This window comes from Eubalaena glacialis, chromosome 9 (genome assembly GCF_028564815.1).
Source record: "Eubalaena glacialis isolate mEubGla1 chromosome 9, mEubGla1.1.hap2.+ XY, whole genome shotgun sequence".
Taxonomy (NCBI): domain Eukaryota; kingdom Metazoa; phylum Chordata; class Mammalia; order Artiodactyla; family Balaenidae; genus Eubalaena; species Eubalaena glacialis.
Window position 1 is genome coordinate 48,654,711 of NC_083724.1, and position 17,473 is coordinate 48,672,183.

At 37.8% G+C, this 17,473-nt stretch overlaps 1 protein-coding gene across 1 annotated transcript; it reads left to right on the forward strand.

Annotated features, from left to right (window-relative positions):
* Positions 1-1,886: 1,886 nt before the first annotated feature.
* On the forward strand, positions 1,887-8,987 carry C9H9orf57 (chromosome 9 C9orf57 homolog). The gene is made up of 3 exons (XM_061201188.1): positions 1,887-1,980; positions 5,670-5,825; positions 8,863-8,987. Exons 1-3 carry the CDS (start codon positions 1,887-1,889, stop codon positions 8,985-8,987), a joined length of 375 nt encoding a protein of 124 aa, XP_061057171.1.
* Positions 8,988-17,473: the final 8,486 nt, after the last annotated feature.

The following is a 17,473-nucleotide window of genomic DNA, read 5'->3' on the forward strand; positions in this document are numbered from 1 at the left end:
GATACGGGGATATATGTATATGTATAGCCGATTCACTTTGTTATAAAGCAGAAAGTAACACACCATTGTAAAGCAATTATACTCCAATAAAGATGTTTAAAAAAATTAAGAAAACAAATACCGTATGCTAACACATATATATGGAATTAAAAAAAAAAAAGAAAATCGTTCTGAAGAACGTAGGGGCTGGACAGGAATAAAGACACAGATGTAGAGAATGGACTTGAGGACACGGGGAGAGGGGAGAGTAAGCCGGGACGAACTAAGAGAGTGGCATGGACATATATACACTACCAAATGTAAAACAGATAGCTAGTGGGAAGCAGCCACATAGCACAGGGATATCAGCTCTGTGCTTTGTGACCACCTAGAGGAGTGGGATAGGGAGGGGAGGAGGGAGACGCAAGAGGGACAAGATATGGGGATATATGTATATGCATAGCTGATTCACTTTGTTATAAAGCAGAAACTAACACACCATTGTAAAGCAATAATACTCCAGTAAAGATGTTTAAAAAAAAATCAAATTGCTTTCTAATGCACCAAGTTCTACTGTAAAGATTACATGGCATTTTTAAAAATATCAAGATCAAGTACTTTATATAATGAACCAATAGAAAGCCCAAGTGGCTATGTGTATGTAAACTAATTAATCTGTAGCATAGTGAACATAGAAATCTTTAGCCATATTTACAGTTAATTAGTTTAACAACTGCCTGACTTAGCCTTATTATGTTAATTTCATAAATAAAGCAATTAAGTTCCATATAGATCAGAGTGCTCCAGTGAAAATTTTTCCTGTTTACTTGGGCAAATTTTACTGTTTAAACTGTTTGGAATCTAGAGGATCAGAGACTTGTTGGTTTCAGTTATAACGAACTTTATTACATCAGAAATTTTACTTGTTATCTTTTAAAGAAGTTCAGACCTAGAAAATTCCCACAATACATTTATGAAGAAGGCAGGTAAGTTATGCATAACTGAAATGTTATATTTTAGCCAATCTGACAATTTCTTTCTCTTCATTTTAATAAGTGTTAACTATTGTTAACTATCATATAAATACTTTCCTTATAAATATGATCATTTGCAATGAAAGCAGTAGTTTATGAGGAAGCATAAATAAAAATTTTTTGGCTAATAGTTAAAAGTATTTTTAACACGATATTATTCTAGAAACGTTATCTATATTATTTCCTGTTTTTGCAATTCAGGGAAATTATTAAGGGAGGGAATGGTATTTGATAATAAGAAGACAGCTAAACTTAAAATGTTCTGTATGGAATCTAAGGGGAAAAAAAAAAAAAAAAAAAAAAAAAAAGAGGTCATGAAGAACCTACTGGCAAGATGGGAATAAAGACACAGACCTACTAGAGAATGGACTTGAGGATATGGGGAGGGGGAGGGGTGAGATGTGACAGGGTGAGAGAGTGTCATGGACATATATACACTACCAAATGTAAAATAGATAACTAGTGGGAAGCAGCCGCATAGCACAGGGAGATCAGCTCGGTGCTTTGTGACCACCTAGAGGGGTGGGATAGGGAGGGTGGGAGGGAGGGAGATGCAAGAGGGAAGAGATATGGCAACATATGTATATGTGTAACTGATTCACTTTGTTGTAAAGCAGAGGCTAGCACACCGTTGTAAAGCAATTATACTTCAATAAAGATGTTTAAAAAAAAAAAAAAATGTTCTGGAACTAAGAAAAGTTTTATGGTGAATTTTTGACATAGACAGGTACATTGTTTTTCCTCCTTCACAAAATGAATTTCTTTATAGTTTCTTAATGAAAGAAATGAAACTTATTTAGTGATTTCCCTTTTCATAATAGCTAACAAATGTACAACTTTATTACTTCCCTAGGAAAGATTTAATGGTGGTACATGTCTTTCCATCCATCTTCTTTTTTGGCTAGAAATCTTAGAATGAGAAGGACTGTCTTCGGTGGCGCTTTTATCTTATTCTGCCTCTTAGGTGGTAAGTCATTAAGAAAACATAAATCAAAAAAGAGGAAAAGTTACTCAAGAAATTGCAGAATTACAATATAAGTGGAGGGTGGCCTTAAATAAAGTACTAAACGTCCTTAAAACAAAGCCTGAGTAAACCCTTAAATAACAATGAGCTAACATTTATTCAGCATTTACTATATGCCAGGTACTGGTCTAAATATTTTATTTGTATTAATGCACTGAATCCACATGACAATCCTATGAGTTAAGTGCTATTATTTCCCATTTTATACATGAGTAAACTGAGCTGGTAGATGGTGGCCCACATGTTGCTATTATTATCATTAAGCTGGAACTAATCAATCTAGGCAGGAAGCCCTTATAAATATGACCCAAAAAATGAATTAATTAGACCAAATAAGCATAGACAAGGCTCTCCCAGCACTTTTTCTATGTGCTCATCACCACCAACTCTAATATTCCTTCATTTATAAAAGAACCACATAACAGAGAGCTTTCAATCCCTTTTACAGAATTCCTAAGACCCTTCAAATTAGGTAGATGTTCATGAAGGTAATATCTCCAAACAGGCATGTTTAAGCACATGGGAATTCTCCTTCCCAATGAAATGGTAATATGGTTAATGAAGATGGCTGCTCTATGCTGAACCCAGGGGTTAACAGGGCAGGGTCTCTTAGAGTCAGAAGATTTAATGTACATATGAGTCACCTGGGGATCTTGTTAAAATGCACAATCTGATTCAGCAGGTCAGGTGTAGGGCCTGAGAGTCTGCATTTCCAACAAGCTTCCAAGTGATGCCGATGCTGTTGGTCTGGAGACCACATGTCAGTAGGAAGAATCTAAAAGGTATCCCAGAGGTAAATAAAATTCTAATACTGAGACTTAGAGACTTTTGGTACCTAATACTGGGATCACCATCTCAAATGCCTAAAGTGTTTGGTCAGATAATATAAATGGGGGGGTGGGGGGGATCATCCAGTAACAAAACCAGAGGAGGGAAGCCAGTACCCAGCTGACATGGAGAAAGGAGAGCTGAACACTGCCAAATCTGATTCTTCAGGAGAAGCCAGATATTCAGGTTTGCAGGAAAACTCTCCCAACTTTTAAATGTTAACATTTTGAAAGCACTATGCAAGTTAAACAGACCAGGTCTAGCCCCTGGACCGCTTGTTTGTAGTCTCTGCTTCCCACACTACCCTCATTACTATATACAATGCGCAATAGAGTTTTGATTACCCCTTGCAGAAAGGGCAGGAGCAAACTCAAACTGCTTGGGTCTCTGCTGCATTTTAAGTCTTTACACTTCTCTTCTGTAAAGAATGTGGAAGGGAACATAGGAATAGATGAAAAATTTCAAGAGAACATCTTCCCTGTCTTGGATATCATGAAAAAAATGATTGAGGCAGGAGATTGCATTAATTTTGTTGAATACACAGGGAAGATGTGAGGGTAAAAGAAGAAAATTCAGCATAAAGAGAAATTTTGAAGTAAGGAGTGTCCATGAAGTAAGAGATGGCTATTTTAAAAAGATCACCATCATCATGATTTATAATGTTTAAATAATTACATATATATTTATAATATGCATTTGAGTAATTAAATATAGTCTATTAGATTTTCCCCACAATAAGATCATAAAGTAGAAGAGGATACTTCAGAATTAATCATGTGAGGAAACTATTAATTTAACATAAAACCTGAAACTTTAAATTTAGTTGTCAAATTGGAATATATCATATGTTAGTTATATTAATAAAACCAACAATAAATTTTCAGACAAAAAGAGACTGGAAGAAAGGAAATGGATCTGTGAACATATTTATAAGTATTCATGCAATGGAACAAACAGGGTCAGCAGAAAGCCTAAAAGTTAAGGCATCGCCTTCAGCTGTAGTAAAGAATGTCAGGGCCAAGGTTTTAGGAAGAAGGCTGTGGATATTGGGTGTGGAATCAGAAGGAAGAAGGACCATCTGAGAGGGAGAGAAAGAAACTAGAGCAGATCTCATCCAGGAAAACAGTCCAGGGGCCTTAGGCATGGCAGAGAAAGATCTGGCATCATATAAGCTCTCCACCGGGGGGGCCACTGGCACCAAGGTCTGAGCTATGTAGGGGATCATTAAGGACAAGTTATGAATTGAGAAATCACGAGTCCAGGAGGAAAACTCCCTTAGGCATGACCTGAAGAAGCAAGCAGCCCTAGTATTCTGGGCAGGAGACTGACCCTGAATCTTGGAAGAGTCAAAATCTCCAGCAAGAAGAAGGTGACATCAGAAGGTTTGGGATACACAAAGGCAACTTCAGTGACATGGTGTGCTTGCTAAAAACAAGGGGTTTGGATTTCATCAGACCTCTTTCAACTCCTGTCTCTGCCACTGAAGTGAGCTACTTAAAATCTTAAGGCCTCAGTTTTCTTTTATGTGAAATGTGGGCAACTATAATACCTGCCTGAAAGATTTATTGTGGGAAATGTAAATTGCTTAGCAGAATCCTTGGCATAAGCTTAGTTCTTTAAAAAATATTTGCTGGTTGATCATTGATTATGGATTGAAATTCTGTCATGCTCAATGAGAAAACCAATGTGATATTTCCAAAATATCTTTAGATGAGTTTGAAGCTGGGGAGAATAGTCAACAGAGGTTAATTAGCCTTATCAGCCAGACTATTTTCTATTAAAAGTGATATCTTCTAATCCCCAATATGTCGGAGATATAAAATACATTGCACAAAATGTTTAGTAAACTCTTCTTTAGAGTTAACCAGTGAATAGGAGTGGAACAGCAATGGTTTTCATATATTAAAAGATTGGAACTATGAACATTAAGACAAATTTCAGCTCAATTTCAGAAGAATTCTTCAACAATCTGCACTGGTTTAATCATGATGAGCTCTCCATCACTAGCCAAGGCTTCCTATAGGGGTTATTATAAAGGAGATTCCTGAATTCAGTAGAACCAGTGGTTCTCAAAAACTGGTCCAGACATCTACATTCAAATCACACACCCTCCACTGTTTCTGGATATCTAAAGTACGGATTCCTGGGCCCCACCTCTTATTGATTCTAACTCAGGTTCTGTGGAGGCTGTGGAAATCTGTGTTCATTTTAACTGCTTAAGTAAATCTGATGCATAGTCAGATTTGGAAAGTAATCTTCCAGTTAATGTCTTCCAATCTTATCTACGTTGACCAAGGTCAAAAATCTCTGGGCTATTTCTACATAACCAAAATAAATAACACTTTTAAGCCACTGAATTTGAGTATTGAAGATTACCAATATGTAAATATTAATCAAACAATAAATACAGAGAACCTACTATATATAATGTACTTCCTTAGACATGGAAATGAAGACCTAACAGTGGATATATGGCTGAAATTAAATATTCTGGCCAAATAACTTTGGTTTGATTTAATTAGGCTCTGAGGAACTGAATACATTTTAACCAACTAAGTTGTTTAGCCCACCTGGCTTCATTGTTTTATTAGTATCAGTTCAGAGTGCTTCCAGTTCTTTAATGTAGCATACGTTATGAAATTTCCCCTATTAAATTCTCCAAATAAAAATATTTTAAATTTATGTGACTTTTTAGAATCAATTTATAAAATACTGCATACTTTTTAAAGCTGAAAATCATTGCTTTATTTTTGGATTTCTCTTTTCTCTCTGTCTTTTTTTCTGTCTCTGGTGTCCATCTCTATTTTTCCCTTATTTTTTCTGTCCTGTATTTGTAGGTGTTGGAGGTGTGATTTGTAGATCATGCAACCTCTCAATCCCCTTCCATGGATGTCTTTTGGACTTTGGAACCTGTAGAACAAAACCTGGACAGTATTGTATAAAAGAGGTCCATATTAAAGGTAAGTCATAACACTTTAAAAACATTTAACTAAAATGAGCACAGGAAAACTCCTTATGTAAGAGCAAACATTCACTGAGCATTTACTACATGCTATACTAAGGGCTTTACCTAGATTACATCACACCAATAAATCAATGATATGAGCTGGATCTTGTCGCTATTCCCAATTTAAAGATAAGAAATCTGAGGCATAGAAAGATTAAGAAATTTGCATGATGTTACACAGTTAAGGAGTGTTGCAGTCTAATTCAAATGTGAGTACTTAACTCCAGAGCACACATTCCTAAAGAAATCTATATACTGCCTCATTCACACCATTCACATCCTCACAAAAAATTAATACATAATTTCCCTCTAAGTGCAGGGCTCTGTGTAATCACACAGGTTTAATGCCCAGGAAGCTGGCCTTGTCCACATGGATTAAAGAGAGAAACATAAAAATCCAAATGATGAAAACATTAGAAGAAAATATTGAAGAACATATTTTAAGCTTGAAAGAGAGGAGGCCTCCTTAACATCCAAAAGACAAAAATCATAAAGGAAATGATAAATTTGAATATATCAGTATTTTAAAATTTATGAAATGAATGATAACTCCAAAACTATAAAAGATAAGGAATAAACCAGGCAAAAATAATTGGGAAAAAACAAGAAAATATTAATATCTACCCAGAATAAAGAACTTCTAAAAAACTCATTTTTTAAAAGACCAACAATCAAAAAAAAGGAAAAAAAAAAACACTTGTTAAAGAAATAGAAAGGCAATTTTCAGAAGAGGAGATAAAAATGACTTAACCTAAAAACATAAAAAGCAGGGCTTCCCTGGTGGCGCAGTGGTTGAGAATTTGCCTGCTAATGCAGGGGACATGGGTTCGAGCCCTGGTCTGGGAAGATCCCACGTGCCGCAGAGCAGCTAGGCCCGTGAGCCACAATTACTGAGCCTGCGCATCTGGAGCCTGTGCTCCGCAACAAGAGAGGCCGTGACAGTGAGAGGCCCGCGCACCGCGATGAAGAGTGGCCCCCGCTTGCCACAACTAGAGAAAGCCCTCGCACAGAAATGAAGACCCAACACAGTCATAAATAAATAAATAAATAAATAAATAAATAAATAAATAAATAAATAAATAAATAAACAGAGCAGCCCTAAACTTTGAAGAAAAAAAAAAAAACACATAAAAAGCAGCTCAACCCATCAGTAAATATCAAAGAAATGCAAATTACAGAAATAATATTTTTAACCCATCAGATTGCTAAAAATCATGAGTTTTATAATATCAAGGGTTGTGACAATATGGGGAAATGGGAACTCTCATACATTTTCTAATAACAGTTTAGATTGGTTTGACTTTTTTAAAGACAATTTGTGAATTTCAGTTAAAATTTTAAATGAGCACAGTTGTCTACAAAGCAATTTATTTCTTGGCATCTACTGCAAAGAAATATTTACATGTAACACAAAAAGGCATGTATCAAGGTTATCATTGCAGCATTATGTTTAATAGTAAAGTAACGGAAATGATCTAAATGTTTGTCTATAGGTGTTAAACTATGATATATTCAGACCATGGATTGCTATGTAATACTTAGAATGAACCAGATCCCTTTGTTAACATGAAAAAAATCTTTAAAACACTGTTGAGCAGAAAAAAAGTCAGTTGCAAAACAGTACGTATAGTATGCCACTTATGTATAAAAATCCACAAAGCAAAACTCTAAATTTCTCTATGGAAATGGAAGGGGAGAAAAAAAATTAGAGGAAATCAAAGTCAGTTGGGAGAGAGGAAGAAAATTTGAGGTCATGTCTACTGGGGTTTTGGTTTTAACAGGGTTACTTGAGCTTTGTTCAACCTATGTCCCCTCTCTGAGCCCCAAGTTCCCTCTGACTCTCACCCATACCAGTCAAGAACCCTTTCCTTATTGAAGAGGAAAGGGGCCAAGCCCCCCTGGAGCCATGAAATGTTAGCTCTCAGTGACTTCATTTCCTGAAGGTGGACAGATAACCATCTAGTCAACTTACCATAAAAACTCTGCACATAAGAAAGAGCTTGGAAGCTTATACAGCAAAATCTTGACAATAGCTCTTGGTTGGGTCAAGGACCTGGAATAACTACAATGTTGTGGGAAAAGCAGTTTCCTAACATGGAAAGTCTGCCATTGCATGCTGATGCAAAACAAATACCACTGGAACTTAGGCTTTTGATGGTTTTATCAATAGTTTGTCAACACTATTGACACTTTGGCAGGATAATTCTTTGTTATACAGGGATATTTTGTGTATTGTAGGATATTTAGCACACTGCTGGCCTATACCCACTACATCCCAGTAATATCTTCCAAGTTGTAGCAACAAAAATGTTTATGGGCATTATCTAATGTCCTGGGGTTGGGGAGCAAAATCGCCCACAGTTGAAAGGCTACTGTTTTCTCAAGTTTCCAACCATGTTTTGCTGCCTTTAGAGAATTGCTCATTTGTGTTCTCCCCCATACAACTGAAACTGGGAGTGCTAAGATTACAGGACATTGTTGTCACTTATTTTGCACTTTTGTGTATTGTCCACATTTTCCACAGCGAACATGCATTACTACTTGTAATTGGGGGAAAATTAAATGAGGTCAACGACACACCTCCATTCCTAAGAAGCACTTACACATCTAAATGACCCTTCTGTGGATTCGGCCCTTTGAATAACTCATGACCTGGTAAAACTGGGGGATGATTATTAGGAAGTTTCTAAAAAGCTAACATTTCAGAAATTTCTACACAGAAACTGGCAATTGCATAGCTTTATGAACTGAGTTTGAAAGCTATTTTGCTTTACAATTTCAAAGCTTTTGTATTGCAATGCACACAACTAGAATAACTTTAGGTGGGAGTTCTTAAAAGGCAAGATGATTGTATCCTGATAGACCTAGAGTTTTTGCTTTGTTTTCCTTTGTCTTTGTTTTTTTAACCTGTTAGTTATCTGAAGCAACTGAGGCCGGGTAGGTTGTACCTCCCAAGGGATTCTTCTACCATGACCTCTTGTTTCCCCCAGGTGGAATTCAATGGTATTCAGTTCAAGGCTGCACAGAGAGCCAAGACGAGTGCTTCAAGAGAATCGTGACAACTTATGAAATTCACTCTACTCACTGCTGCCATCGTCCTTTGTGCAATTTCTGATCCAGGGGCCCATATCCAAATTGCTTGACTGATCAGTCAATCTCAGAGCCTGAACTGGTCATCCCAAGACAGCAGCTACCATCAAACAGCTTTCTGCAAAAGCCTCAGACCTGCAGGTTGTAGGAGTTACTGTCTGAAACCAATTTGGGCTTTCAAGATGCCCAACTTCTCAGCCACCACTCCTAACTCATCTCAGAAACATCCTTTCCAGCACAATCTTTCTCCTCTTCTCTTTTTTATTTCCCCTTTCAATGATTTCAAAGCTACAAAGAAGTAAAAACGTGAGTGACTCTCTGAGCCAAATTATTCATATCATCTCTAGTTTACTAATTTTCCTAAATATTTCCATATTGCAAAATAAAGTTTCAAATGAATTGTATCACAAGATACCAAGTGACCCGAAAGGGTTCATTTGGTTTCCAAAGCAAACTGCCTTGCTCTTTCAGGGCAATTTATTGTACGGGAGAAACTGATTTAACAAACACTGCATGAAAAATAAGCCAGGAATCAGCAAACCAGGCCTGTAAGAACTATGAACCCAAATGGCAAAGGGCTCAAGAAGGTGTGAGGGTTGGTACTTATTTTTCCCATCTGTGTTAGGATTTGGCAAAATACTGGATTTCTATACTTTAACCACGCCTTAGTGCTTTGGCTAATCTAGTTTTGGCAGATCAAGCACTTCAACGGAAGCAGGGAAATGGATTTCCATCCACAAGGAATTTTAAAGTGTTATGAATATACTCTGAACTGCATTTCACATTTTTTAATGTGCCACATATTCAATTATTCTCATTCAATGCCCTACTTTTGCAACTTCAAGATTGTTGTGTTTTAAAATTTAAAGTTGTTTTTCTCTGTATTTCTAGGAGTTTGAGAAATTCAAATGGTAAGTAATAAATCTCAATAAAAACTTTTTATTTTTTTCACAGAACCTAGGACAACATCCTACACACAGTCAACTTTCAACAAATGCTTTTCTATAAACTTTGAAGTAAAACAAGCATTTTTTAAAAGCCCAAGGAAACTAGACATTTTCCTACACACTCATTTTACCCATATTCCTTAGACCACATTTCTGAAACTACAAAAAAAAAAGTTTCTTCATCCTGAGATTTAAATCCATTTGCTACTATTCTATCACTCTATGCATCAGCTACATTGGTAAACAGTGGTTATCCTAAATCAGTGAACTTCATTGAGATTTTACTTCTATTTTTCTTGTTTTTTAAATGTAACTAATGTTATTACCCAATATATTGGAGGAAACAAATGACAAGATCGATCATCAGTGACTAACTCCAGGGAGCTTCCCAAGCTTAACTCACAATCCAAGTGATGTAATGAGAAGAGAACTATGTTGTTTGCTTTTTTGATATTGAGCTGCATGAGCTGTTTGTATATTTTGGAGATTAATCTCTTGTCAGTCGCACCGTTTACAAATATTTTCTCCCATTCTGTGATTTGTCTTTTCGTTTTGTTTATGGTTTCCTTTGCTGTGCAAAAGCCTTTAAGTTTAATTAGGTCCCATTTGTTTATTTTTGTTTTTATTTTCATTACTCTAGGAGGTGGATCCAAAAAGATATTGCTGCAATTTATGTCAAAGAGTATTCTGCCTAAAAAAAAAAAAAAGAACTGGGAAGCGGGGCGCTGGTATTTTGTGTCACTAATTAGCTGGTAACCTTGGCAAGTCAATTTGGTCTCTCTGCACCTCATTCTCCTCATGTGTAAGATGAACAGGATTGGATCACATGATCTCTCAGATCCCTTCAAGTTCTAACATTAAAGGCATACCTCAGAGATACTGTGGATTCGGTTCCAGACTGCCACTAAGGCAAATATTGCAATTTAGAGAGTCACATAAATTTTTTGGTTTCCCAGTGCATATAAAAGTTATGCTTACACTATACTGTGGTCTATTAAGTGTATAGTAACATTATGTCTAAAAAAAATGTACACACCTTAATTAAAAAATACTTTATTGCCAAAAAATGCTAACCATCATCTGAGCCTTCAGCAAGTCATAATCTTGCTGGTAGAGGAACTTGCCTCCATGCTGACGGCTGCTGACTGATCGGGGTGGTGGTTGCTGAAGGTTGGGGTGGCTGAGGCAATTTCTAAAATAAGACAACAATGAAGTTTCTGCATGAATTGACCCTTCCTTTCACAAATGATTTCTCTGCAGCATGCAATGCTGTTTGATAGCATTTTACCCACAGTAGAACTTCTTTCAAAATTGGAGTCAATCCTCTCAAACTCTGCCACTGCTTTATCAATTAAGTTTATGTAATATTCTAAATACTTTGTTATTTCCACAATCTTCACCACGAGTAGTTTCCATCCCAAGAAACCACTTCCTTTGCTCATCCAAGAAGCAACTCCTCATTCATTAAAGTTTTATCATGAGATTGCAGCAATTCAGTCATCTTCAGGCTCCACTTCTAAATCTAATTCTCTTGCTACTTTCACTACATCTGCCGTTACTTCCTCCACTTAAGTCTTGAGCCCCTCCAAGTCATCCATGAGGGTTGGAATCAGCTTCTTCCAAACTCCTATTGATGTCAATATTTTGACCTCTTTCCATGAATCAAAATGTTCTTAATGGCATCTAGAATGGTGACTCCTTTCCAGAAGATTTTCAATTGACTTTTCCCAGATCGATTAGAGGAATCACTATCTATGGCAGCTATAGCCTTATGAAACATTATATATTTCTTAAATAAGAATACTTGAAAGTTGAAATTACTCCTTGACCCATGGGCTACAGAATTGATGTTGTGTTAACAGGCATGAAAACAACATTAATCTCACTGTACCTCTCTATCAGAATTCTTGGGTGACAAGGTATATTGTCAATGAACAGTGAACACTAATATACTATTTTGAAAGGAATCTTTTATTGAGCAGTAGGTCCACAGTGGGCTTAAAATATTAAGTTACCCATGTTGCAAACAGATGTGCTGTCAGGCTTTGTTGTTCCAGTCACAGGGCACAGGCATACTAGATTGAGCATAATTCTTAAGGGCCCTAGGATTTTCAAAATGGTAAATAAGCATTGGCTTCAACCTCAAGTCACCAGCTGCATTATCCCCTAACAAGAGAGTCAGCCTGTCCTTTGAGCTTTGAAGCCAGTCATTGACTTCTCCTCTCTAGCTATGAAAGTCCTAGATGGCATCTTCTTTCAATATAAGGCTGCATCATCTACATCGACAATCTGTTGTTTTGTGTAGCCACCTTTATTAATTATCTTAGATCTTCTGGATAACTTGCTGCAGCTTCTACATGCTCTTGCTGCTTCATCTTGCACTTTTATGTTATGGAGGTGGCTTCTTTCCTTAAACCTCATGAACCAACCTCTGCTAGCTCCAAACTGTTCTGAAGCTTCCTCACCTCTCTCAGCCTTCATAGAATTGAAGAGAGTTAGGGCCTTGCTCTGGATTAGACTTTGGCTTAAGGGAATGTTATGGCTGGTTTGCTCTTCTATTCAGAACACTAAAACTTTCTCCATATCAGCAGTAAGGCTGTTTCACTTTCTTATCATTCGTGTGTTCACTGGAGCAGCACTTTTAATTTGCTTCAAGAACTTTTCCTTTGCCTTCACAACTTGTCTGTTTGATGCAAGAGACCTAGCTTTCAGCCTCTCGGCTTTTGGCATGCCTTCCTCACTAAGCTAATCATTTCTAGCTTTTGATCTAAAGTGAGAGACATGCAACTTCTCCTTTCACTTGAACACTTAGTGGCCAGTGTAGGGTTACTAATTGGCCTAATTTCAAGATTTTTGTGTCTCAGGGAATAGGGAGGCCCAAGGAGTGGGAGAGTGATGGGGGAATAGCTGGTCAGTGGAGCAGTCAGAATACACACAACATCTGTCATTTAAGTTCACCCGTCTTAAATGGATGCGGTTTGTGGCAACCAAAACAATTATAATAGTAACATCAAAGATCACTGATCACAGATCACCATAACAAATATAATAATAATGAAAAAGTTTGAAATATTGCGAGAATTACCAAAATATGACACAGAGACACGAAGTGAGCAAATATTATTGGAAAAATGGCACTGATAGACGCTCAACACAGGGTTGTCACAAACCTTCAACTTGTACAAAACACAATACTGTGAAGCAAAATAAAGCAAAGCACAATGAAACAAGGTATGCTTATATATGACTCGACATCAACACCTCTTTGCTATTGTTTTCTTACATTAAAAATAACACATGCTAAATACAGCTCATGAGATAGGCTCTAGTTATATGATCAGTGCTCACTTAGATCTGTATTATCCCTGAAATTGTAGGAGAAATGCAAACCATGACAGCAGTGGCCAGTGCTGAAGCAGTTTAGCTGCATGTCAATTTGACCCCAAACTCACCATGGAAACAAAAATAACTTTCACATCCTTTAATTGGTACACTGAGTAATGACCTCCCAAAGAAGTCCATGTTCTAATCCCTGGAAACTATGAATATGTTACTTTACGGGACAAAAGTGATTTTGCAGATGTGCTTAAATTAAAGATTTTGAGATTAGGAGAGTACCTTGGATTACCCAGGTGGGCCCAATGTAGTAATCACAAGGGTCTTTATTTAAGAAGGAAGCAGGAGGGCTTCCCTGGTGGCGCAGTGGTTGAGAATCTGCCTGCCAATGCAGGGGACACGGGTTCGAGCCCTGGTCTGGGAAGATCCCACATGCCACGGAGCAACTGGGCCCGTGAGCCACAACTACTGAGCCTGCGCGTCTGGAGCCTGTGCTCCGCAACAAGAGAGGCCGCGACAGTGAGAGGCCCATGCACTACGATGAAGAGAGGCCCCCACTCGCCCCAACTAGAGAGGGCCCTCGCACAGAAATGAATACCCAACACAGCAAAAATTAAATAAATAAAAAGTGTAAAAACATTCACCTTACATGTGATCAAAAGTTGAAAAAACATGCAAAAAAAAAAAAAAAAAGAAGGAAGCAGGAAGGTCAGAGTCAGAGAAGATGTGACAGTGGAAGCAGAGGTCAGAGAGAGATTTGAAGATGCCTTGCTGCTGGCTTTGAAGATGGAGGAGAGGGGTTACAAGCCAAGGGATGTGGGCAACCTCTAGAAGCTGGAAAAGTCAAGGACACACTGTCTTCTCTAGAGCCTCCAGAAGAAATGCAGCCCTGTGGACACATTTTAGACTTGTGACCTCCAAAATGGTAAGATAATTAATTTGCATTCTTGTTACAGAAGCTATGGGAAACAAGCACACTTGATCATGCAAGGGGTGGTGTGGCGTTTCCCTTCCCCCATGGTTAACACACCCATTACTTGGTTTACATGGGATCTTATTTCAAGAGTGGCATCTCAGTGTCATATTGTCTTCCTTTCATCCTAATGATTTCTCAGTCATAATTTCCCTCGAAACACACAGATGGTCTAGAGACATGCAACTGCATCGTTTCATTTTACACCTCCACTCAAGCCCCATTCAAGATTTCTTCAGCTAACAAATTTACTTTTTCCTAGCCCTCACACATAAAGACAAAATGATACCAGATTAGCCTGACTTTAATCTATTTATAAGACATCAGACTGAAGTGCTAATAAATCTAAGGACCTCCCTTGACCCTCTGAATACCAGGTTGGCTTCCTTGTTGATTACATTTTCTTTCTGCAACTGAAATAGAAACCTCAGTGGTTAATGCCTCTTAATTCATTTAAAGGAAAACTCTTTGCAATAGATAAATTGGGGGCATCTGGAGGATGTGGCAGAGAAGAGAGTGAAAATGATTATACTAGCAAAGGAGGGATGTTAACATTTTACCTGCTGGCACTCAGTTACAAGGTTTTCTGAAGTTCCAGAGAGCACACATTTTATTATTTTATTTTATTCTAGTTTATTTACTTACTTATTATTGAAAGCATTACTTATTATTGAAAGCATAACTTTTATCATCAATATGGCCATTGCCATACTGGTGAGGAGTCTGAGACCCCCAGAGCTGACAGGTTGCAGAGAGGGATCTTCTAGTGATGTCCATATTACCTTCACTCCTCCACAAATGCCAGCCCCTGGGAGAACCACATGGGTGGGCAAGAAATTGAGCCACTGGGATGGTACGACCCTGACCCCTTAGCAAATGCTTCAAGTGTCTGAGAAATGCAATTTATGGTCTTTGAAGGAAGCACAGGAGCAAAGAAATAGAAGTCAATGGAATGGTTGATGATTGAACTCTGAGCTTCATAAGCAACTCTGAATCTGACTAGGACTTTGGACAGAAAAAAATACTCAGTTATATAATGATGGAGAAAAGTCTGAAGCGCTGAATATTACAAGCTACATAAACAGGGAGCCCTCTTTTAAATTTTGATTTTCTGCAGTGAAGAACTTCATGTGCTAATACCTTTATGGCTAAAACTCTAGGCTGATGTTCAATGTCGGAGGCATGGTAAAACACCCACATCTTTGGGTAGACCTGGGGTCATTACAGCACTGACTGTCCAGAGTAGTTCACACTCTCTCTCCCAGTGGCAGACCCATATGGCTGCAAATCCTACAAGTGAAGGCACTAGAGGAGGCTCTACCTGCTGGTGGACACGTATCTCCTATGTGCATATTTCCTTGATCTTCACAGATTACCACCAGTAAGTAATCCTGTAGTCTTTTTTGGCCAAACCTCAAATCCTAATGCTCCAAATAACAGGACGAATACAGAAAGGCAGGTCCATAATCTATCCTTCCGATCACTTCTTGGTGTGAGTATATTTTATGCCTTCTCATCCCCACACATACTGAATAAAGTTAATAGATCTGCCATCAGAAATTATTGTGTAGAACAGAACTTCCAGCATCACTGTAACTATCAATTTTGGTGCCAGGGCAAGCATAAAACATTCCCTCAAATTAACTTTGCAATTCATGTCTTGGCTCACATAGGGGTGTTATTGATAATACTTGCCATCTGGTAGTTTCCTATTTTAACTAATTATTCTTTCTAACTAGGTGTTAAACTTAGTGATACTACATGCATGTGTTGTTGAATTAATTTCACAATTATTTAAAATTTGGCACCCTGGGGAAAATTCAGAACCCTGGGGCAAAAATGTAGTGGCAGGTCAAGCTACAGTTCTGGTTATGGAGAAGGAAGAGAAAGAAAGAAGATGTAGCCAATAAGTGTAGAAACTTGAAGCACGTAGAATTCATTACTTCAATAAATATTTATTGAGCAATTCCTACATGTCAGGTACAATGAAAGTCATAAAGATCCAATAGTGAATAATTTTGATGTTCATGCAGTTACTTCTTGTGCAAGGGAAGAAACCACAAAAATTGGCATTTGTAATATAATGTAATAAGTCTATCATATTAATAAACACAGGCTGATATATGGGGTTCAAAAGAGAGGTACCTACTCCAATGCTGGTCACAAAAGGCTCTCAAAGGAGATATGACTAAGCTAAAATCTGAAAGATAGGAATAAGCCAGAAGACCTGGGAGGTTGGAGGGAAAACATTCTCTGATGGTTAATTTTATGTGTCATCTTGTCTAGTCCACAGTATCCAGATCTGGTCAAATATTATTCTAGGTGTTTCTGTGAAGGTATTTTTCAGGTGGAACTAATATTTAAATCAGTAGGTTTTGCATAAAACAGATTAGATTCCATAATGCGGGAGGGCCTCATCTAAATAGCTGAAGGCCTTAATAGAAAAAAAGATGGACCTCCCCCAAGGAAGAAGGAATTCTGCCAGGAGATGGCCTTGAACTTGAATTGTAACTCTCCCCTGGGTCTCCAAACTGCCAGAGTTTGTACTTGCCCATCCCCATAATTGCATGAACCAACTCCTTAAAATATATCTGTCTATATACACATATACATCCTATTGGTTCTCTTTTCCTGGAGAATCTAACTGATACAGATTCCAAATAGAGGGGTCAACATTGTGCTTTGAGGCACAAGTAGAGCTCAGGATGCCTGGTGCCCAGACTGAGAGATTAAGACCCATGCTGATTCCCAGCTACGAAATAAATAAGATCAGGGGATCAAATGCACAGGATGGTGACTGTAATTATCAATACTGTATCATAGGGACTTCCCTGGTGGTCCAGTGGTTAAGAATCCGTCTTCCAGTGCAGGGGACGCAGGTTCGATCCCTGGTCGGGGAACTAAGATCCCACGTGCCACGGGGCAACTAAGACCGTGCACTGCAACTACTGAGCCCACGCACCACAGCTAGCGAGAAGCCTGCCTGTGGCAACGAAGAGCCCACCTGCCGCAACTAAGACCCAAAGCAGCCATAAATTAATTCATTCATTCATTTTTAAAAAATACTGTATTACATACTTGAATGTTTTTAAGAGAGTAGATTTTAAATGCTTTCACCACATACACACAAAAAAATTGTAATTACGTGAAGGGAGGGAGATGTTAACAAACCTTATTGTGGTAATCATTTGCATTATATACATGTATCTAATCATCACACTGTCCACCTTAAACTTACATATATTCTAAGTCAAT

What these genes read in the sequence shown, in the direction of transcription:
- C9H9orf57 (XM_061201188.1), top strand. Translation starts at nt 1,887, where the DNA reads ATGTCTTTCCATCCATCTTCTTTTTTGGCTAGAAATCTTAGAATGAGA. An exon ending in CTTATTCTGCCTCTTAGGTG is followed by an intron (nt 1,981 to 5,669) that starts GTAAGTCATTAA and finishes GTCCATCTCTAT; the next exon opens with TTTTCCCTTATTTTTTCTGT. An exon ending in AAAAGAGGTCCATATTAAAG is followed by an intron (nt 5,826 to 8,862) that starts GTAAGTCATAAC and finishes TGTTTCCCCCAG; the next exon opens with GTGGAATTCAATGGTATTCA.